This window comes from Pinus tabuliformis, chromosome 6, assembly GCF_031772625.1.
Source record: "Pinus tabuliformis cultivar Carrire ecotype Pingquan chromosome 6, CPIR1, whole genome shotgun sequence".
NCBI lineage: Eukaryota > Viridiplantae > Streptophyta > Pinopsida > Pinales > Pinaceae > Pinus > Pinus tabuliformis.
The window spans coordinates 1304153377-1304178468 of record NC_142292.1 but is presented as its reverse complement, the minus strand read 5'-3'; the positions used below and the strand labels follow the sequence as shown (position 1 = coordinate 1304178468).

The window sequence follows — 25092 nt, the reverse complement described above, 5'->3', positions numbered from 1 at the left end:
GGTGTACCCTGACTGGAACAAAATGTTCCATTTACATATTGATGCGTCTGGAATAGCACTAGGAGCAGTCCTAGTGCAACTAGGAGAGAAGATGGATCATCCAGTATACTACGCAAGCAAAAAGCTCTCCACGGCGGAAAAGAATTACACAACAACAGAACGAGAAGCTCTAGCAATGGTCTACTCTCTCCAAATGTTTAGGCACTACCTACTAGGGGTGCCATTCAAATTTTTCACAGACCATTCTGCACTGAAATACCTAGTAAACAAGCCAATACTGGAGGGAAGGATATGCAGATGGCTATTATTGTTTCATGAGTTCACGTTTGAAGTAGTTGTTAAGCCGGGAAGATTGAATGTAGACTCGGATCACCTTTCTCACCTGGAGACAGGGGAGAGTGATGGAGCAATAGACGACCAATTACCCGATGCCGATTTGTTTAGGATAGAAGCCATACATGACCACCTGTAGGAAATTGCTACTCTGCTCACAACAGGCAGTTGTCCACAGGGCTACACCGCAACGCAGAAAAGGCACCTAGTGGTCAGAGCAGCGAATTACTAGCTCATAGTAGGACACATTTACAAAATGGGTTTAGAACAGATACTCATACGTTGAGTCCTATAGCACGAAAGAGAAGATATCTTATGGGAGTGCCACGCAGGGGTTGCGAGAGGACATGTAGGGGGTAAGGAAACTGCAAGGAAGATACTTCAAGCGGGACTCTGGTGGCCTACGGTACATAAGGATTGGAAGGAATTCACCAATGAATGCGATGTCTGTCAAAGAGTTGGAAGGCCTTCTTGACGCAATGAACTACCACTACACCTGGTCCATACGGTGCAAATGTTTGATAAATGGGCGGTAGACTTCATTGGTCCAATATCCCCACCAGCACGTCACTCCAAAGCTCGATACATAATTACCGCCCTAAAGAAACAAATTGACGTCCTCCAAGCCCAGGTTGACGCAATTGAGGAGGAGTCGGCCAGGACGAAGAAAGTAATATGAGACTTGTGGTCCCCAGTGCGAATGTAAGTCCTGCTATTAAAAGAGGCATGTGATTCAAGCAGCCAGCAACTGGATGACCTGCAGGTCCAACTATAGTTTACTCTTTTGTTGCTTCCAACAAGGAAGACCATATTGAATCATTGTTATTATGTAATACTTATGCAACTAGATTTTGTATTGTGTAAAGTAGGAATGGATGTTCACAACTTCACAATCATCTAAATAGTTAATGCTTCACGATTTTGAATGACTTTATTTTTAGATGGGTCTTATAGCATTAGCTTATAGAATGAAAGTCTCACAAGAAAGAATTTGTTAAAATTCTCAAATGACTTGAGTACAATTTTTTGTTCTTTTTTTTAACATAGTTTGAATATCTCATAGTATGATAGTTTCAAGTATTATTGGTATTCCATTTCATTAGTGAAATTAAACCCCAAATGGAATTTAAGATTGTATTTATTTTATGTTAGTTTGAAAAGAAATTTTATTCTTAATTGTCATGAATGATCATATTAAAATCTTGTGGTAAGTTATGTCTTTGTAAACTCAATAAAGTTGACACTTCCTTCTTTGCACATAAATGGTTAATGTGAACCCATTTTTTTTTATGCAATAACTACTTAGATAGAATTTATTAATATACAAAAGTAAAAGGTTGGAATCCATCGCCAATGCAATTATGCAACTATTTCCTTATTTACTAAATTGATTAATTAAAAAAAATGGCATATGAATGTGTGCCATATGAAGTGAATTATGTTTTTTTGGGCACGTGGTATTGATAATCCGTGGTATTTTCCCAAGATTTTTAACCCTTTTCTATATACTGATCGATGCAGTTTCATATTTATTGAAGAGTAATTTCTTTTTCCTTTTGTTGAATTGGCAAGAGATAAGGATACAACCCACATGCAAGATTGAGAATGTAATTTCATCTTATTGGGCTTGGTGAAAGTTAATCTTGTTTTCCAAACTTGAAAAAAAAATCTTTGTTGACTTGAAATCAAATTTACAACTTTATTTTCATAGTGCATTTCCAGTCCTCATGTCAAATACCAAAAGTATTATTTTTTTCATAGTTTTATATGCAATTCCACCCCTTATTCCAATGATAAAAAATTCTATTTCTTTAATGGTTTTATTTATGCATTTTCATCCTTATTTACTTGCATGCAATTTCAAACAAGTCTCTTTTGAGTTTTAAAATTATATTATGACGCATGTTTTTATTCCACAAATTATAGGGTATTTCTTAGCTTTGAAATTTGCATTTACAAGTCCCTTCTTGAGGTTTAAGATTGCTTTACTACAAATGTTTTTGCGTGTAGTTTTGGCCTTATTAGATTATTTAAAAATGTAAAATCTTGCATAGGCCTACATAGAAAATGTAACTTTCAACCTTGGATACATGTTTGAATAGTGATTTCCATTTATATAGTTTATTACTTAAGAAATCAGAGGTAAAGAATGGTCAAAATATTCTTACATAAAGAATAAGAAAAGGAAAAAACTCATTTTCAAAATTCATTAAAACAAGTCTCTCATCCAAAATTCAAGCATTTCCCAAAAGAGAAAAAGAAAACTATATTACCTAATTTCCTTAAGTAGCTAAGATATTATACCTAATTCCATCCTTTCTTCTCTTTTTCTATGTAATCTTGGTTACTTTTCTCTATTATAGAATAAAATATAATCAACTAGAAACAAATCCATTTTTTTCTCATTCTAGCCCAGTTATAACACAACTCGGTAGCAAAATAGGGTTTATGTTTGACTCCAACTCTCAAATATAGCTACCACTTGGACCCTTATAGAGTATTATTTCTATTCTCCATATGGCTAGCCCTTTTTCCATTAGTAAAGAGGTTGATGTGGTGTCCTCTCAAAATAGGTGGAAAGTCAATTTTTCACTGGCATAATATCTATAGATGGAATCCATTTCAAGTATTTCTTACATTGTTGGAAAGGCCTTGGATTTTATACTAGCTTCAAGGAGTTTAGAATAATTAATAATTTTTGGATCTCATAAAACTTTGTCTAATATCTCAATGCAAAAGGTTTTAGACTCGACTTCTCCAAATTGGAACCCATCCTTAAAAATGACCTTGTGAGGTAGCTCTTAAATTTTTTTCACTCTAAAAATAATAAAATGGACAAAAAATAATATAAATAAGTGGAAAAAATGATAAAAACAACAACTTAAGTGATCAAAAGTAAAAAATTCTAAAAGCGTAAAAGAATGCTAAAAACAACTACTAAGTAAACAGAGTAAGAGACTCTGTAGTAAGAAACTGTGTAGTTATTTTAAATATATGTGCATATATTTAAAACTGAAAGTACATGCATTCAGCCGTCATATAATGATAGATTTAAGCGCTGAGAGCTGAGGTAGGGGAGTATTTATTTATTTATTTATTATGGGGCGGCGTGGGCATCAATTAGCTGAAGCGAGGCCTAGCATGAGACGGGCGGCGTTGAGGCCATTGCTGTTGGCGGCCACGAACTCGTCGAAGCTGATGAAGCCGTCTTTGTTGGAGTCCACGTCCTTCATCACACCATCAATCTCCTCCTCACTAGAGCTGCACTTGAGGATGGCGCTCAGTTCCGATTTCGATATTTTTCCGTCGCCGTTGGTGTCGAACTTGCGGAACACGTCCTCCAGCTCCAAGCGGCCGGGCAGGGCAGCACATTGCACAGCGGAAGCGGAATTTCGCATGAGACTGGCGGCGTTGAGGTTCTTGGAGTTGGCCTCCACCAACTCGTCGAAGTTGATGAATCCGTCTTTGTTGGAGTCCACCTCCTTCATCACCCCTTCAATCTCTGCCTCCGAAATCAGGGCACTCAGTTCCGACTTGGATATTTTGTCGTCATCGTTGGTGTCGAACTTGCGGAACACGTCCTCAAGCTCGCGGCGGCTGCTCACGGTGGCACATTGCACAGCTGAAGCCATTCTCGCAGCTGAACTAGGTGATGGTGAAGGGAGGCAAATAGGATAATACTACGACTCGAGAAGGAGATGGAGATGGCGCTAGAGGTGGTGTGGAGGAGTGGAAGCCAAGGGCATCGTTATATAGGGCTCTTTTCCGAATCTTTGCCACTTGAGGATGACAGCGCACCAATTTCTGGGATGCTTTACGCCATTATTGATGTGCCAAGATGCTGGGTGGCGAACAGTAGAAATGTTTGATTGATGTGACAAGATGCTGGGTGGAAAACAGTAAAAATGTATGTTTGATATGCCAAGATGCGAAGAGTAGAAATGTATGTTTGATGTGCCAAGATGATTTTATGCGGCAAACAGAACAGTAGAAATGTATGTTGGATTTGAAGCGAATTGCAATTAAACCAAGCAAAGCGAGCCTGCATGAGTAACCAACAAACCGAACCCTCCCGTGCGTTCTCCCGGTCCCGCCTTGCGACCAGCACTCAAAATTCCATTCCTCGATCTCATCTTCAACTCCCTCTCCTTCCTAGTAAGGATGGATGGAAGATACAGCGGACAGCGATCGAGGTTGCATGGACCCGAATCCCGAATATTTATTTATTACCACTAGATATCAACGTCGATACTTTATGAGATACTCCATCTTGTGTGGTGAACAATTAAAAAAACAAAAATGTGAGACGCAGCTTTGATCCTTTTGGTGTATATATTTTAAATATTTGCAACTTATTAGAATATTTATTATCAACCAATGATATCAGAATCAATGACATATCCAATGGAATATGATTATTTAATTTAATTTAATTTTGAAAGAAGCATTTTTGGAATCTAATTACTTTGAGTTTTTAGTTCATTTCAATTTAGTTTATGCTTAATTAAAGTATTATTTTATTAGATTTTGAAGATTATCATGTGTATTTTTTCTTTTTTGATCGCGTTACTAAAGCTTATCTTTAATAACATAATTTAAAAGAAGCTTTTGCTATTCAAATGAGAAGGTTTTGTAATCATGGAAACAATAATGTGTAGATTGTCATAAATACATTGTTGTGCTATCTATTAGGTTCTCATGTACATAACAATATTTGTAATGCTCAATTTATACGTGTTGACTTCCTAACCATAGCGGAAATGTAGTGAACCACCCATAATAAAAAAAATACAAAGTTACCAGAAAAATTAGTAGTTAGCGGTAATGACATATGCCACAATAATAGAATTACCCCTTAGGGCTAATGACATATGAAACAATAATAGAATTACCCCTCTCATGATGGTAACCTTACCCCACTTAAATCTTCTTTTCCTATAGACAAAAGGAGGAATAAAGTAACTTGCTGCCCATGGATGAAGGAATCAATGGAATGGACTATGGCGATGATGATTCCCCTACCACCACATCCATGTTTGGGTCTCACCATGAATTCTTTAAGATATGGCACAAGAAAAGGGTTAAATGATTAGATGGGAGTATCATACATGTTCTTGGATGTGGTCAAATTTGAGAGAGGTGAAAGATATGCATTTCAAGATGAATCTATTCACAAACTTCTTGAAGATGATAAGTTATTTCTTTACTCTTTCATGACAGTTTATAAAAATATACCACTATTGATTTTATGTTGAAAATTTAAATTATTTAACCTTTCTATGTCCTCCCCATCAATAATATTTTCTTTGAACAACTCAAAATTATGGCTTATAGGAAGTAATCGCACAAGTCTTCAATATTTAAAGGCTTTCAAACTTGTGATCTAGGTATCTTTTCATGTGATTTTTCAAGGCTCTTCATATACATTTTCCCGTGCAATGGGGCTATTCTTGATCCATATTCACTTCATCTTTGTCCTTTCCCAAGAGTTGTGGATAACATATTTTCTAATCTTCGATGAGTGGGATATATAACTATATATCTTATCATCTCATCACAGTGGTGATTTGATTTCAATCTTGGTGTGGTTTCCAACGTAATGTTATTTACCTATAGCACGAACCGATTTGTTATTAGCTATTACATATTGAAATACCCTATATTTCTATCATGTAATCAAATATGTTCATTCTTTTGTTGGACATCAACACCAACATCAAGAGAATACTGCTTATGTAGTTATATTTTACGTTAGAAATGGGCGTGAAGTGTAATGTATCAGATTTATAGTGGTATTAAAGAGAAAAGTTGGTTTTCATAGTTTCTAGGGGTTGGTTTAACACTTTCACCACTACCATTCTGGAAAACTGTAAATGACCTTCCCACATTTACTCGCTTGTACAAGCTCTCTAGGGTAAATATGAGTTGAGTGCTATAATGATATGACCCAACTTTCAAGTTCCAGTTATGGAAGTGGGGCCTAAAAACCCACAACTAATTGACCTCCCTTAGGGGTTGCAGACCACTCATTAGCTTGACAATTAACCCCGGTGATCAATCCCTTGACAGCCAACCTAGGTGATCAATCTCTTAGATGGATCTATTTTCTCAAGAGAAACTCCCAAACTACACCCATAACATTGCATATGTGCAGTTATGAAGCTCCAACAACACTCATAAGCTTTCTTGCATGTTGTTATGGCCAAAGATCCCCTGTTCTGTGTATGTGGTGTTCTAGGATATGTGTGACTTTTTTATGATGGCCTCCATGCCAGTGCTGAAAATTGCCTGTAACTTTCCATAATTGTGAATGAGATGATCAAAATGGCAAAAATTCAAACTTGAAGCAAGAAATCTAACTAGATTGCCTAGTACACATTAGACATTTCGTCAAACATATGGTAAACATATAAGTTATAGGTCATGAGTGCATATATGATCATAAATCTCTGAACTTCATCTAAGAATCACTAAGAAGGTCTAATTCCTTCTCAATTAGGTGCAACAACACTTGTTAGCCCATGCATTCATCAGCCATTCAAATACTTATCAAATCATGAATAAGAGCCATAGTCAGAGCACATCATAGAACCATTCCTATAACCAACAAATTACAAGAATATTGACCATGACAAACTAAAAATCAAATCAACATAATAACAAGTACGAGTTCTCATAGGTCGCAATAGGGAAAATAACTTATATTAACATATCTAAAATCCGAGCAAGTCAGGGACTTCCACGTCCAAGCCGATTTCACATTTGGGAGAGTCGAGATCCCTTGGTTGATAGATTTCCAGCACCGTCAATAATGGCGCTAGAAGGAGGGCTAGATGATAAGCTGAGCCTGTTGAATCTGGTTAGAATATCTTATCTATAATGACTCATGCTCAAACCTTACTCTCGGGGTGTTTCTCTAATTTTTCCCTTTATCAATTTTCAATCCCTCATCAGCCTCTCTATCACTTGTCCCAGTTAAATTTTGATGGTGAGTATGGAACATCCATAACTAAGCACATTTCTGATTTTATTAAATTTTGTGAATCTTACGAAATCAATGAGGAAGAGTTTTCTTGTGTGATTTTCTTCCTCACCCTCGAAGGTCGTGTTACTCAACGGTGCCATATCTTGCCACCTACTTCCATCCATTCCCTTCATCATTTACTCGGGGAGCTTCATCAAGCCTTTGATATGTATAGTTACTGAGATGTTTGTAAAAGAATCAATCTCTTAAGAATGAACCATGGAGGGCATCGGGGGATCCCAACATCAAGGAAATCAATGAAACGACCTTTAGGAGCTGGTACACACAGATGGTGGACGCCATTCAGATGCAGAGAGAATATCCAGGTCTCTCCTACCACCTCGACCCTCAAGCTACCGTGATGTCGCCTAAACTGGTCTGAAGATCATAAAATTAAACCAAGCTTGGATGCCTCAGAACTCCTTCACCACACATTGGGGAATTTTCTTGTCTCCACCCACCTCTCGATGACTTCCTAGAGAAAAACACCTCCATCCACAACCCTTGGAAATTTTTCTCACACAAGATCACCTAGTTCCAAAACCTTCTGGAAATAGAGAGCTCGACCAAGGATGAATCCCAACACACCATGGCTATCTAGGAAATTGCAAGGAAAGGATGGAACCACTATCAAACCAGGAAAAAACCATGCCAATGATGACAAATGAACCAAATAAACAAATGCATGTACCATTCATTCACACCTCAGTAAGGAAATCACGCATGCAACTTGTGCTGAAGTTGTCTATTGAACCTTCTCCTTGATTTCCTTCGCTTTCCTTTGCTTGTCCTTTTCCTTCCTTTTATTGCCTACTTTCATTTCTCCAAATCCAAGTGAATGCCCAAGTTCTCGAATAATTCTCTAATTTTGCAAGAGTGTATGAGAGAGAGAATGAAAGGAGAGAGCCAAACTAGATATAACAAAAGTTGTCAACTATTTCTCTGAAGCCTTTTTATCATTGATGTCTCAATTTTCTTCATTTTCCTCTAATTTCCATTGCAGGCAAATTTGTGTCTCTTTACCTTCCTTTTCTCATATTTTCCTTTATTTCATAATTAAATTCCAGTTATTACCTCTTTGCCTTTGCCAATTTCCATAGCCATAAATAAACCAAAAGTCCTATTCACTTCATCTTTATCCGTATTCACTTCATCCGTGTCCTTTCCAAGGAGTCATGGATAACATATTTGCTAATCTTAAATGAGTGGGATATATAACTAAATGGTATGATCAAATTGGTGCATCGATTTCAATCTTGTTGTGGTTTCCAACATAATGTTATTTATCTATAGCGGGAACCCATTTTCTATTAGCTATTATATATTAAAATACCCTATATTTCTATCATGTAATCAAATATGTTCATTCTTTTGTTGTACGTCAACACCAACATGAAGAGAATATTTCTTATGTAGTTATATTTTACGTTATAAATGAGTGTGAAGTGTAATGTATTAGATTTATAGAGGTATCAAAGAGAAAAGTTGGTCATCACAGTTTCTAGGGGTTAGTTTTACACTTTCACCACTACCATTGTGTAGAACTATAAAAAGGACGATGGAAGGAAAATTATCTTAAATGTAGTATCAATTTCATGTTCACTCTTATCATCAATGCGTTGACCAAAATTTTAACTATAGTTAATTGAAATCTAATCCAAACTTTGTATTTTCCAAGAGAAGATAGATGTAACTTATTAGAGTGGTTGGAAACATAGATGATACCTTTATTTCTCCTTTTCTCATCCCTCAAGAAATTATCAATTTATTTTTATATTTATAGACTCAATTTATTGTTGTCTATTCCATTATATAATTTATGTGAGTGTGCACTTCTATATATAACATAAATATTTGAAGCCATATTACTCAGGTGACAAGTCTAATTAGAATATAGTTCACTGGAACAACCATCCCATTTATGTTTTCACGAACATCTGTATTTTCTCAAGATGCCCATTTCTCGTGCTACATATCACTTATGAATGGAAGGCCAATCTAATGCTTATGCAGCTAGACAACTATTGCCAATAGTTATTTATACAACAATTTATGCTATTCAATATGAAGGTCCTCTTCATTATACCTTCTTCATACAAGTTCATAAACAAGAAGGAATTCCTTTCCCTATGAATACTTTCAAATAAATGGTAGTGAAATGGTAATTGTTGTACATAACACTTATCCATTGACACTAGTGATATTCAGAGCATTCTCCTTGTCTTTAATCAAATACGCTATCAAGCCTTAGATATTTGACATTTTCTTTACAAATAGCTCTCTTAGTATACAATGAGAAATCTAATATTTGATATCTACTTGCTTATACCTAGAAACCATTCCAAACATGAAATGCATTCGTCATGTTTTTTGCTTGAGATAGTTTTTGCTTAGAAAACTATGCCAAGAACTAGTAATGTTTGTAAAAGAATGGTTTTTATTCATTTCAGTTCTCGTGGATGATACCTTTCATATATATAATTAACGTGCTAGCTTCCAACTAAGGAAGATGAATAATAAGGTTAAATATGGTTGTAAAAGAGAAGAGGAAAGGGTATAACAATCTTTATAGCATTCACTAAATAATTTTAGATCTATTACTACATAAAACAAGATTTATAGCATTCACTAAATACTTTGAGATCTATTACTATAGAAAACACCTAGGAATGATGTTCAAGTGGTTGTAAAACAAAGAAAAAAATTAATCGTATGAAATATGGACAATAATATAACCATTCATATATAGGTATCCTAAAAGAAAACAAATTCTATCATAAATCTTTGTGTGTAACATTACTAGAAGATAGGGAAATTGATGCTCAATTTATCCACTTAGAGATATCTCATATAACTCCAAATATTTTCACATATGAAAAATACTGTAAAACTTACAAAGGAAAAATAATTAAGTCTTAGCATGAATTAGTTAAGATATGGCATAATAAAAGGGTTAAATGATTAAATGGGAGTAGGAGACATGTTCTTGGATGTGGTCATTTTCTTTTTGTAAGCTTGGGAGTACCTTTCCATTCATTCATTTCAATAATCAGGTCGGTTACACACATAAGAAATGTTAAGTGGCCTCAACCTGCCCAAAGGGAAGCCAAGTTTGTTGGCCACCGAACCACATTATAATTCATCCAAAACATAAATAGTATGAGTTTGTCTATCCAAGCCTTATAGGACTTCTAGTCTGTAAACCATCTACTAAACATTAAACTATAAACATAAATTCTACCCGACATATACATCAAAAGATTAGACAAAAATTATCAGACATTACCTTCCATCAGCTAGTCATGTCATGATTCCCCCGGAGTGTGATCTTTTACACTTGAGCCAGGCAGTTTAGATTGAGGCAAGCATGGAATGTGGTGCTCAATGCGGCCAACGTGAGCATTCTAGTGCTGCATATGGAGTTGAATTAACTGGAGATCTTTATGAATGTCTATGAGACCCAAGCGAGGATCCTTATTTGCAGTTATATTGAAAGAAGAAGCCATTGCTGTAGCAAAAATACATTTCATAAGATAGGATCGGGAATCAAATTGCTCCAAGCCTCTGCTAGTGGCTCAATCTAGATTTTCAAATTTAATTCATCCTCTCAGGTCGAAATTAGATTCTTTACCTTGGCCGGGGTCCCTATATAATAGGCCTCAATGGTGTTTTGTAAAATATCAATATTCCTTTTCCTTCCGCATTGGCATCTAGGTCTACTGGATGTCAAGCCAATTTCCTTGCCATTTCGACCCTGATTCTTGTGACCACGACCTTTGCGCTCAGAGGCACCACCTCCAGGAGGAGTCTTCACCATGATGAACAGAGTTGGACCACCCTTCTTGACTTTCTCTCACCTATCCACACTTGATACCCAAACCACTGTGCAAAGTCTAGAGGGAGAAGTGACTTAGGAGGACCTAGAGTAACAACAATTCAGAAAACAAATCGAAAATCAAACTTAAACTTAATAGGAGGACAAAAGGATAGAGGTAACACTAGACGACACTACACCACACCATAAATCCACCGCCTGAGCCAATACTTAGAGAACATTAAGAACCCTCCTGGAGTGTGAGGCACCTTCTAAATGAGAGCAATGACCCCTTTGCACTCCAGAGACCAGAGTCAATAGACTTGGCCCCATCTAAATGCTTGAACCCTTTCCCTCCTTAGGGTTTTCCAAGGCACTTTAAACTCGGAATGGTATGGCTCACTTTTAGCATGCAGAGTAAACATAATAAGTATGACCCAGAAACCATGAATCATGCCCATATGAGGTAGAAAATTGCCAAAAGTTATGGAGATCGGCATAACATAGTTGAGAAAGCTAGAGCTTGTAATGACAAAAACTTTCCAACTCACCATTGTTCCATTCCCCTCCAAACGCAAGGTGAATCACTAATTGTAGCCCCAAACCCAATGAATAGGATAAGAATAAGAATATACCAGACCATTTGTGCCATCCCCGTGAAAATAAAGATCACTACAAAGTTTCCTCCTTGCATTTCTAGCACGACGAACCCAAAAACAATTGTCTGAGGCATCCTAAGATACCTGTAACACGAGTTAGATTGTCAGACAAATGTTTGCATGTAATCCTCCTTTACCACCACTTGGAATTTTAATAACCTTCCAAACTTCATGTCATGGATCTGTCACGATCTATGACCCTTCATGCCATTAAGGAGGAGGAGCGTGTGAGAGCGTGCTAGAGGACACCGACCAACCCTTGTGATTAAGCGATCAATCATGGTGACGATCCTCATGTGGATCTCCAGCTAGCTCACAGCTCAATCAAGTGTTTTTATTAGGAGCTGAGTCCTGGTCCAAAATTAGAGTCAGTTGATCCAACCCTCTTCCTGGGTCTCACTTACCCATGGATCATCTATATTCTTACCTGAATGAAGGCATCCCCAATTCACTACGAAGTCCACTGCTTTGTTACTGGTGCAACAAACGTGCGAGGGAATGATATATTCAAATCCTTGAATAAGCTCATTAATGTCCTGAATCAAACGAGCAGGCCTCCAAATTTTACGTATATTTTCCCATGAGGAACCTTAATTAATCTTTTTTATAGTATTGATGACAAGTGTGGTGTTGCCTTTGACCACCACATTTCTGAATCCTTCATGTCTTATGAATAGCAAACTATGTTTGACTGCATTGAATTCAGCTTCATTATTCCTAGCCAAGCCACAATCGGAAGCATATATTTGAACCACATGACACTATGGGTCTCTGAAGATACCTCCAAAGCCCACGGCTCCTGGCTTACCTTTGGATGCCCCATCAAAGTTGAGCTTAAGAAAACCACCAGGAGGGCAGAAGATTTGGTAGGAGGATTTTCGGGGAGGCACCTTTAACTTCCACGATGAGGGGGCAACATTTGTGGGTACATGTTTAGGAAATAAATGATCCGCACTTCATCAAGTGTAACCTTCCAATCATAATAATTCCATTTCTCTGCAAGGATAGTTTCTCTAATGTTTTGGAGAATTCATCTCTAAATCTATGAATGTGGGAGCTTCTGTTCTTTGAAAATCCTTCTATTCCTTTCTTTCCATATTGCCCAAAGAAGAAAACCAAGGGAGAGATACAAAGCTATATTTAGGACAGGACTGGAGAAGAGTCCTTACCTCCAGGTCTCAATAGTGGATCAAATACTAGTATTATCTCGGTCATGACCAGAAAGAGAGTCAATATTATGCTATAGCTGAGCTACAAAGGGGAATAGGTTCAAAATATGCTCAATAGTTTCATTTTGAGAGGCACACATGCTGCAGAAGGAAGGCCCTTGGATTCCTCTCTTTTGTAATTGGTCCTATGTGAGAATACATGTAGTGCACACTAGTGACAAGAACTATGTCAATTTGTCCAAAATTGTCCCATCCATTATTTTCACTAGAGAGGATTATCTTGGTCTTGAGGTTCCTCTGCTGCCAATTGAGAAGCTTCTTTTATGGTGAACATGTCGTTGGTTTTCTATCCCCATTGAAGAATATTCGGCCCATCAGAAATAGCAATCCTTCTAAAGTGTGGCCCTGTATCAAATAATTCCCATTGAATTGAGCTTGGAGGATTGTTCGAATCGTGCTTCCTTTTCCATTTTCTTCATGTAGTCAAAGAGAGAGGTTCCCAAAACTGATTGACTATCAAATTATGGGTTCTGTTCGTAAAAGGAAGATCTCAGGAAGGTCCTAGTGACTGAAGAGATTTTCCCATTGTTGCCACAAATATTGCTAGAATAAAGCTCTACTCCCATCCCTAATTTCCAAGAAGGTACAACTATGGATTAATTTTCTATTCCTAGAGGCTAAATTCCAAATTGAGGGTCCTGTTAGAATACCTCACGCTCATAGTCTATCTTTCAAAGAGGAGGGAATATTGTATTTCCGACCCCAAATAATCTTCCAAAGATCCGTTCCACCATAAATCCAATGCCACCATAGTTTCATACCCATCACTTGATTTATGATAAAAGGGTTACTGAGACCAAGATCCCTAATAATTTTGTGTTTGATAAGACGATTCCATGAAAGGAGTGCCTATTTTTTGGCTTCCTAAGCCCCATTCCATAATTTTTTTTGGAAAATATTTGTCATATTTGAGCATGCATTTTTAGGAGTAGCTAGGCCTGATAACTGGTAGATTGGAATTGATTGTAGCACAACCTTCAACAGAACCACCCACCCAACAAAGTTAAAAGAGAGAAAAGGCCAGTTTTGAAGGCATGATTGAATACACTAGAGGAGGTATTGCCAACAATATGTTCTTAGAGAGTTAATGACTAGGGGAATTCCCAATGATTTGGATGGATGGGAGCCAATACGAAAACCAAAAATCCTGGCTAGGAAGGATTGGGAAGAAACCATGCTATGGAGGAAAAAAATATTATATTTATCATTATTGATCTGAGTGTGAGAGGCTTGCATAAAATCTTGAAGGATAGATTTTTGGAGTCTAGCTTCCCGAAGGGAGACTTGGAAAGAAAGCATTATGTTATCTAAAAATTGTTATCTTATTTTCTTATAGACAAAAGGAGGTATAAAGTAACTTGGTGCCCATGGATGAAGGAATGGACTATGGCAACAACTCAAAATTATGTGTTATGGGAAGTAATCACACAACTCTTCAATATTTAAAGGCTTTCAAACTTGCGATCTAGGTATCTTTTCATGTGATTTTTCAAGTCTCTTCATATACATTTTCCTGTGCAATGGGTCTATTCTTGATCCATATTCACTTCATCTTTGTCCTTTCCCACGAGTCATGGATAACATATTTGCTAATCTTCAATGAGCGGGATATATAACTATATCGTATCATCTGATCACACTGGTGCATTGATTTCAATCTTGGTTTGGTTTCCAACATAATGTTATTTATCTATAGCACGAACCCATTTGTTATTAGCTATTACATATTGAAATACCCTATATTTCTATCATGTAATCAAATATGTTCATTCTTTTGTTGGACATCAACACCAACATCAAGAGAATATTGCTTATGTAGTTATATTTTACGTTATAAATGAGTGTGAAGTGTAATGTATAAGATTTATAGAGGCATCAAAGATAAAGTTGGTCATCATAGTTTCTAGGGGTTGGTTTTACACTTTCACCACTACCATTTTGAAAAACTGTAAATGACCCTCCCACATTTATTCGCTTGTACAAGCTCTCTAGGGTAAATATGAGTTGAGTGCTACAATGACATGACCCAACTTTCAAGTTGCAGTTATGGACATGGGGCCTACAAACCTATAACTAGTTGACCTCCCTCAGGGGTTGCATACCACTCAAGAGCTTGACAATCAACCTGGTTGATCACTCTCTTCACAACCAACCCAAGTGATCAATATCTCAGATGGATCTATTTTCTCAAGAGAAACTCCCAAACTACACCCATAACATTGCATCCGTGCAGTTATGATGCTCCAACAACACTCATAACCTTTCTTGCTTGTTGTTATGGCCAAATATCCCCTATTTTGTGCATGCGATTCTAGGATATGTGTCACTTTTTCAAGATGGCCTCCATGCCACTGCTAAAAATTGCCTGTAACTTTCCATAATCATGATTGATATGATCACATTGCCAAAAATTCAAACTTGAAGCAAGAAATTTACCTAGACTGCCTAGTACACATTAGACATTTCGTCAAACATATGGTAAACATATAATTTTTAGGTGATGAATGCATCTACGATCATAAATCTCTGAACTTGATCTAAGAATCACTAAGAAGGTCTAATTCCTTCTCAATTAGGTGCAACAACACTTGTTAGACCATGCATTCATCAGCCATTGAAATACTTATCAAATCATGAGTAAGAGCCATAGTCAGAGCAAATCATAGAACCATTCTTATAACCAGTGAATATCCAGAATATTAACCATGAAAAACTAGCCATCAAATCAACATAATACCAAGTTCAAGTGCTCATAGGTCGCAATAGGGAAAATAACTTCTATTAACATATGTAAAATCCAAGCAAGTCAGGGACTTCCATCTTCAAACCGACTTCACATTTGAGAGAGTCGAGACCCCTTGGTTGACAGATTTCTAGCACCGTCAATAATGGCGCTAGAAGGAGGGCTAGATGACAAGTTGAGCCTATTGAATCTGGTTTGAAATCTTATCTAAAATGACTAATGCTCAAACCTTACTCACGGGGTGTTTCTCTAATTTTTCCCTTTATCAAATTTCAATCCCTCGTGAGCCTCTCTATCACTTGTCCCAGTTAAAGTTTGATTGTGAGGATGGAACATCCATAACCAAGCACATTTCTGATTTTCTTAAATTTTTTGAATCTTACGAATCAATAATGAAGAGTTTTCTTGTGTGATTTTCTTCCTCACCCTCAAAGGTCATGTTAATCAATGGTGCCATACCTTGCCACCTACTTCCATCCATTCCCTTCATCATTTCCTCGGGGAGCTTCATCAAACCTTTGATATGTATAATTACAGAGATGTTTGTAAAAGAATCAATCTCTTAAGAATGAATCCTAATGAATCAGTTGAGGAGTTTTTTGATCAATTCCTTCACCTTTGTTATGAAATTTCTAAAGAAGACATGAATAAGGATTTCTTGAAACAAGTTGTTTGAGATATTGTTTCTTATCTCTTTACATGATGAACCCAAACCCCCTAATTTCCATACTTTCCAAACTCTTATGAATCATGAGACACCTATAATTTCAGAGGAGGAGTTTACTGCCTCTTTTTTCATTTTCCTCCCCCTTTTCCACTTCCGATGAAGGTGCCTTTGTGTGTGTTAGGCCCCTATACTACTAGTCTAACCCCTTATTATTATTAGTACAACCCACTTATTATATTGATGTACCCATGTAGTGCCCATATTGTTACTCTTGTACCCCATAGAAGCCCACTATTGTTATTATTGTACCCTTACATTATTATTGTTATGTCGGCTCTGATTATGTTATGACCCCTTAGACTCCTATATATAGAAAGGAGGTATTTTCATTTGTATCATCCAAGAATTGTTCATTTATGTAATGTAAAGGAGGTTGCCCCCTCGAAGAGGCTGAATTCTAAGGCGTTGATCTATCTTTTCTATCTTTTCTTGAGTTGGTTTCATAACATTTGGTATCAGAGCTTTGGATTCTAGGGTTTCGCTGCTCCAAACAGGTCATCGTGGCATTTTCGCTATAACTTTTTTCTGTGACGTTTCAGAAGTCGCAAAAAAAACCCATTTGAGAAGAAATCGCGCTGAACCTTGGGTCCAAATTTCAGAGCCTTTCGCGCGATATTTGCAGAGATATGATCTGAGGAAGTTAGTCTTTTTGCAGACTCCTGAATTACATTCAAAACAGGTGACCTGGGGAAAATCGTCATAACTTTCTCTCTGGGGATCGGATTGAAATTTCGTAAGAAGGTACAGAAAGAGGACAAACTGTAGTTTTTTATTATATATTTTTCAGATCTAAAGGTCAAAACAGGGACACGTGGCACTTCATACAAATTCACTCTTCTGGAAAGGTCTATAATCAAGTCATCTTGTGAGATTGTGCATAACTCTTCTTAGAGAATCCAATTTGGATCAGACCTGTAGCATTGGAAAGAGGACATAAAGGGCTACTACGGGTCGCAATTTTAGAACTTAAAGATCTGAAAGTACAGAGTTATAGTCGTTTCAAGGTCGAGCTCCTAAAATCAAGAAAAATCAAGATGAGGAAGTTTGATGGCAAGGATCCGGTAAATTGGATACTTCAGATGGAGAAATATTTTGATCTACATGGTGTACAACTGTTACAAAAGGTATGTATTGCATCTTCATATTTAGAACCAGATCAATTTTTATGGTACGAAGGGCTTTGTTCTCGTAAAAAACTTGTTATGTGGTCAATTTTCACGGAGGAAATGATAGCACATTATGAGGATACAAAGAGCAACACCTTCTTTAGAGCAACACCACAACAATTGGAAAGAGTAAAAGGGCTTTGTGACATAGTGGAAAGAAAAATTATGGAAACCAGGAAGCATACCACTCACAACTATAACGATGGAAGTGTTGGTTCTCCTAGCCTTCCACAACCTACAAGGGTTACACCACAACAATTGGAAGAAAAAAGAGAAGAAGGGCTTTGTTACAATTGTGATAGCAAATGCACTAAAGGTCATAAGTGTGCCGAGAAGAAATTATTTTACATAGAATATGAAGAGGAGGAAGAAAATGATCAAGAAACATCAAAAGAAGAAGATATACGCCAGGACCCCACCCCAGAGAAAGAAGAAATGAATCAGAACATATCTTGTAAACTATTGGCAAGAATGACCACTCCTCAAACTATCAAGATAAAAGGACATATCAAGAAGAAAAAGGTACAAGAAGTGAAGGATCACATAAAGAAAGAAGAAATGAATCCAACCATATCTTGTAATTCACTGGTCGGAATTACCACTCCTCAAACTATCAAGATAGAAGGACATATCAAGAAGAAAAATGTTCAAGAAGTGAAATATCACATCAAGTGTCAAGAAATGAATCCGACCATATCTTGTAAAGGATTGGAAGAAATTACCATGCCTCAAACTCTAAATATAGAAGGACATATCAAGAAGAAAAAGGTTCAAGCAGTGAAAGATCACATCGAGCATCAACAACAAGTTCTCCAACTTTTAAAGGATAATGCCACTTCGGTGCAAAATCAAATGAAACAATAGGAAATGTTGGCAATACTACATGCACTTAAAAAATGGCGACCTTACCGAATGGGAAGACTCTTCAAGGATGAGGATGTGGAAGCATTGTTTTGTGCTATTTCTATTATCCAACCAGATTGGATAAATGAAGCAAGGGATGAATGGAAGAAGGACAAAGAAGTATGGCCACTTATTCAAAAGTTGCAAAAGATCCCAATTCAAACAATATTGCTAGAAATTGAAGAGGAAGGAAAAATCATATTGGAACCTGGAGTAGTCACAGAAACAAGAACCCGACAGCTACGAAATCGATCAATTTCAGAGTATCTCATCAAGTGGAAGAACCTACCTGCTGAAGATTCCACATGGGAGGACAAGAATTTTATACAGAAGCATCAAGAACTACTCAAGCGTTGAGGACAACGCTTTTTGAAGGAGAGGGGCATGTTAGGCCCCTATACTACTAGTCTAACCCCTTATCATTATTAGTACAACCCACTTATTATATTGATGTACCCATGTAGTGCCCATATTGTTACTCTTGTACCCCATAGAAGCCCACTATTGTTATTATTGTGCCCTTACATTATTATTGTTATGTCGGCTCTGATTATGTTATGACCCCTTAGACTCCTATATATAGAAAGGAGGTATTTTCATTTGTATCATCCAAGAATTGTTCATTTATGTAATGTAAAGGAGGTTGCCCCCTCGAAGAGGCTGAATTCTAAGGCGTTGATCTATCTTTTCTATCTTTTCTTGAGCTGGTTTCATAACAGTGTGATGGTGATAAAGTTGAACAATCTAGAAATCAAATTCCTAATCCATCTTCTCATTCTTCTTCCATTTCTCATGACTCAAATTCAATGAAGGAAATATCACAATGGCTCATGAAGCCCATGATGAAGACTAACTTCCCCATTCTGCAACATGATGTTATCATTCATAACTCTAGCTTCCAATCTAATCTAGATTTCTATTCTCCTATATCATCTACATGCCATGATTCTTTTTACTATGATCTACCTGATCAAATTGCTCCACCAGCTAGTCTTTCACGCTCTCTTGACTTTTTCATTACTGGTTCAAATTGTGATCAGATACAACACAATCAAATTACACATGTATAAGAGCAAGAAGGTGAAGATTCATTCAATCTTTCTTCTCTTTTCAAAAATATTACATGTCAAAACAATGTGCTTCCATTCTTGAATGATTCTCAATCTGCTAATATCGATAGTGAATCAAATCTAATAAATTCTTTTGATCAATCCATCAACTTCGGCAAAAATCACCCCAATGATGATGACTCTATTGATGTATTCAATCACGAATTCCCAGGTGCATCAACTGATATTTTGGTTTCTCATGAAGATTTTACTTTGGATCCAGAATCTGATTCAGTCAAAGAAGATGTGGTTATCAAAAATTCCTCTTCATTTCACTATCCCTTGTGCTCTACCATCTGCGATGCATCTACTTACGATGGTGATAATCCATGCTCTTTAAGTTCTTCATCTAATGAGTTGTATGCTGAATTTACACAAGGCGATGAGATTATCCATGATGTAAATGAAAACAATTGAATCATTGACTACTCTACCCAACCCTCATCATCTCTTCTCTTGCACAAAGAAAGCTCTTCAAATCAACTTGCTCATGAAGTTTCCTCTATTAATTAATATTCAAATTTGTGATCAAAAGAATCCTTCGACTTTAGTAATGTGGTTGCTCAAGTTGAAAAATCTAATGAAATCGGTGATAGAGATGGATGTCATCCGATGAGAAATGGATTTATTGAAACCAGCGGTAGTAGCTATCCTCAAAACATGCATGATCTCATTCAATCTTCAAAACACAATTTTACAATCCTGGAAATTTTTGGGACCTTCCAGCGAGTCGAGGCACCTCAGATTTTGTTGATGGTTATGTCAGGATCTCGCACTCTGGTAATCTCCCCGAAATAGTCAGATCTAGTTTTTTTAGCACAATCCTTCTCTTTGCATGGTTTCACTTAATGAAAATTTCTTTTTGAAAAATGTTTGGTATTCTGGGTATGATCTTTGAAATTTTCAATGTTTTACTTCTCACTAGATTCAGGAATCTTTTTCAGTTTATTCATCTTCATGAAAACACTCACATCAAACTTGGGTTTGGAATGTGTGCCTCTCATAGAGTCATGGAATTGCGAAGTTGATCATTTCAAAGACTATCTTTCGCCAAAGGACTCATGCTTATCAAATTCATCTCTTAATAGTCAGCGCCTGGTTTTTCTCGTGAATGTTATATTGCAAATATTCCCCTTCATTGCACCTGAAATCCTCTTGAGTGATAATGAATGCATGAGTTATGAGGCAAATCAAATTCTTCTCGTTCACTACATCTTGACTGATTCCATGTGCTTGTTGTACTGGCGTTCCTTTTCACTTATTTCAATAATTACGTTGCTAGTGTAGTGTGTAAGCAATTACAAAGAAATAGTTTATCACATTTGTCACACGAGGAGGATGATTCTATTATTCATAGCATTTGTGAAACTGTTCAAAATGATTTATCTTCATTTATTACAAACTGGGAATATGATGCTTTAATCAGCCCATCTGATCAGTACTCTGTCTCTAATGAGTGCCATTCATTTTATCATTTTCCCATTAGCATATCCAATGACAGTTGTTTTACGTCCTTTGATCTTCATCATTCAACATCTCACTATTTGGATTTTCGCCAAGTGATTGTATCACTTCAGCCTTCTCTAATGGTTATGTCAGGTCCTCACTGTCTCGACATGACTACCAAATATGATCAAATCTATTTTCCCTCACAAGATTCCCATATTAATCTTGTGTCTCTAATTGAAGAGCCATATTTTCAAATATTTTAGGGTTTTCAAGAGGATCATCATCAATTTTATGATCCAACCAGTGAATGGTTGGGGGAATATTACTCGGCAAGCTCCATTACAATAAATAGGTTTCGGCCTTTTCTCGTGCTTTCTAAGGTGGATGACATAGAAGGTGCATTCATAAGAAGTCTTTGAGGTTTTTTTGATTATGCTTTCCATTGGAGAGGTCAGAATGTGAATTGGATGAAAGTAGTGGTTGTGACACATCTTTCTGCGCACATGCAAGATCTTCAATTTTCTGTGCAAATTATTCAAGCTCTCATATTTTCTCTTGCACATTTCTTTATATTGCAGGTTAGGAATGATTACGGTGGCTATATTAGAAATTCCATCATACGTGACCTTGACCTTCTAGTTGCTAGATTAGGAGTACGATTAGTTGCATCTCAGTTTTCCTTCTCTTGCACCAATCCCATCTTGTTATCTTTAGTCTCTCTTGTCTTTTCTTACTTTTCTCTTGCATTATGCTTTGGTTTAGTTTCTTTTCTTGGCTTCTGGTTTTGTTTCCTTGTTGTGTGTTGTCATTCCTATCATTTTGTTTCTTTTGTTTTTCTTTCTTATTAATTGTCTCCTTTTGTTTTCATCATGTGAATAAGTGTTGTGCCTGGACCTATTTTGGCTTCTTAGTATGTGTGTGGCTAAAGTATAAAGAGTCTTGTGACACTTAAAAATTTGGCTAATGTCCAGTCCATCTTCCTTGTGGTAGTTATATATTTTGGTCGATGAAGTTCGATGGAAAATATGATCTGTTCGTAAGGAGATTTTTGGTCCAACCATGAACCTATGTCTATTTAGGAAACCTTATGCCTACAATCGGTTTTGTGTTTCGGTGTTTTCATGTTTATCCAATAAGTAGAAGAGGAGAAGGGGAAAAAATAGCAAACCTAAATCAAAGGTATCTATTTGCTTCTCTAAAGTAACAACCTCTTCTACTCTCAATAAGTTGGGATCCCTTTTCCGCCCAAAAATAAATAAGTGTCGATGCATAGTCCTCTTTAAAATAAATAAGTAAAGGTGAAATAAGAGAAATGCTTCATGCACAGAGACTTGAAGCAAGAAACTCTCCTGGGGTACTGTCCAGGATCGCTGGTAGCAGAGAAATGCTTGTGTTCCTATGTGAGATCGTTGGGGTACTGTCTAGGCCTATTGGTAGTGGAGAAACACGAGAGATAAAAAATTATGCTCTGAAAATATTAATCTCGCGAGCTACACTACCCTTACTAAGTCGAAACGTTGTGATATTGCTGGATCTTATGTTGTGTTGAACCAAGAAGGAATAAAGGAAATCGTGTCTATTCATGTCTAAGTGGGAAGACCAAAGTAATTTGCATGATTAATCAATGCTCCCTAAAGAAACAAGGCCCTCCACAAAAGAATTTAACTGACACAAAGAAGATGTAATTCTACCAGTGTGTCGCCAAGCGTTGTAGCTACTACAACACCCTCCAAAATTTTGGCATACACTCAATTTTAGAGCCTTCCTTGGTCTTGCATACTATTGTCGCAAAAATTGAAAATCATTGCATGAGTTTTCTTGAAGTATTTTTCTCCCCTTTGCAATTTGGGTTAACTATCATCTTTCGGCATGATTGGATGTTGAATAATGTGTAGAGGCATGTTCTCATGGCTTCAAGGGTCTATATTTGTGTATATGAGGTGTTCTAACTATGTAAACATTTGTCGCACTCATTCACAATGTTTTGAGCACTCTCGCACAAGTGTCATCATGGTTGTCCCAAAGTCTATCTTAAGTGTTGCACATGTCTAAATGGTCATAAAGAGGTCACACAGAGGGAAATATATTGCTCTTGTGTCTTAGGTGATCTATGTTGTTGTGTCATCAAGTATTCTAAGTGTGATATCACAGCCGAAGTCTTATCACTGTTCACATCAGTCTAACTCGTCTTACACTTATCCATTTCTAAGAAGGCTTCCCAACTAAGCAACTTGGCTTCACCTGACCTCCTTCAACTATGCATTGCGTAATTCTAGTTATCTAACTGTGAGATTTCCCTTTGGCACTACACAATGTGTAGTTCCTGCCTCCTAGGACTATTGTACTGCACAGTTTCCGTGCTCAAGCTCTGGCCTTGACCTTCATAATTGCGCAATCATTCCTCCCAACTTGGCCTTTACTGCAAAATGCACAATCACAAGCCTCAAGCTCATCCCCTAAGCCTCTGAACTCTATAATTGCATAGTAGCCCTGTCTCCCTTGTCTCTCAAAATTGTATAGTGTGTCCTCTCAGTGCGGATCGCCTTAGCTTGTCCCACTACATCTCAAAATTGCACAGTATGTTCCCATAATCCTGCCTAAACTACACACTGTGCAGTCTCAGAGCTTAATCCTCACCCCTAGTTGTTGGAACTGTGAATTTCACAGTCACTAAGTCCTCTCTCCTGGCCTTTCACCTGGATCCATCTCAAATAATGGATCAAAATCCACTACCTTAGACTAGGTTTTCATATTGATGTCATCTCATCACGAGTGAATTGCAGATGTAAGTACTCTATCACATCATGTCAAGATGATGAAGAAGGAGATGAAGCAGGGGAACTTGCTTAAATACGCACCTGTAGCTGAACACACAAGCTAATCAATCAATAAAAGCCAAAGGGGCATTATTTTGCGATCACAACTCAAGACTTAAGATCATTGAAGATTCCTTATCACCAAGTCATAGAAAGGTGAAAAGAGGAAGTGTGCACTCAACACTCAGTAGTAGCAATGAATTTACATTGCCACATCATCATGCAATACATGTCCATTGTGTCATGTCATGCCATGTCATGAGTAGTCACATCCCACACTTTGTGGCCAATGATGTAACATATTTTCAAAAATCTATTGTAAAGTGAAAGTCCAAAGGACGTGTGGAATACGAAAAGTCATGTAAAGCTGAAATGTCATAGGAAGTCAAACAATCATGAGGGTATTCAAAGAGTCACAAGGAAAGAGAAGAAACACCCCTTGGTTATATATACTCCCTCATTATATGCGCAAAGGAATTTTCACCTTGGGTCCTCCCGCAAGGCATTAGAGAGACAAACTAGTTCTTTTTAGGAGAAAGGAGTGGCTCCAATGCTCCACTATTGGAGCTAGTGATGTTCATTGTACACATGTGTCTTGGAACGTTTACTTAATAAAAAACACCTTCAAGGCCAACACGTTCTTCATGCATGGACTATGAATATTTGTAAGACTATTCTACATATGTTTGTATTTCATGTTTGCTTTCATCTATGCTAATGTAGTTGAACTAGTTCGGTTCTTTTAGTGCTCATATTATTGATAATGTGTTGTAATGGTTGTTATTGTTGTCCCATCCTTTTGGACTATCTTGCGGGATACTAGAAAGATCTTTCTCATGGATTGGTTGTAATGACTGTCGCATATTTTATGGACTATTTCACTCGATGCTAGATGAACCCTTATTGATTGTGCGTGTCTCTTCTATGGTAGTACTATTACCTCATTCTTAGAGGCTCACTTTGTGCTTTTACTCTGGGGCAGAAGAAATTTGATGCACCTACAACTAAACACTCAATAAGCACACCTTATTTCTTTTCAGAGGTGTTATCACTCAGATTTTCCTTGAAGTTGTTGGGAAGAGGAAAGGGGTTTGAGGTAAACACAAACCAACTTTTAAGT

General features: G+C 37.1%; 1 protein-coding gene across 1 annotated transcript; it reads right to left on the bottom strand.

Moving 5' to 3' along the window:
* Positions 1–3313: 3313 nt before the first annotated feature.
* LOC149263405 (putative calcium-binding protein CML25) lies at positions 3314–4041 on the bottom strand. Its single transcript, XM_089387686.1, has one exon. The coding sequence runs from the start codon at positions 3963–3965 to the stop codon at positions 3450–3452; it is 516 nt and encodes a 171-aa protein (XP_089243812.1). The 5' UTR covers positions 3966–4041; the 3' UTR covers positions 3314–3449.
* Positions 4042–25092: the final 21051 nt, after the last annotated feature.

Excerpts from the sequence above, each read along its gene's own strand:
- LOC149263405 (XM_089387686.1), bottom strand. The coding sequence starts at position 3,965 with ATGGCTTCAGCTGTGCAATGTGCCACCGTGAGCAGCCGCCGCGAGCTT.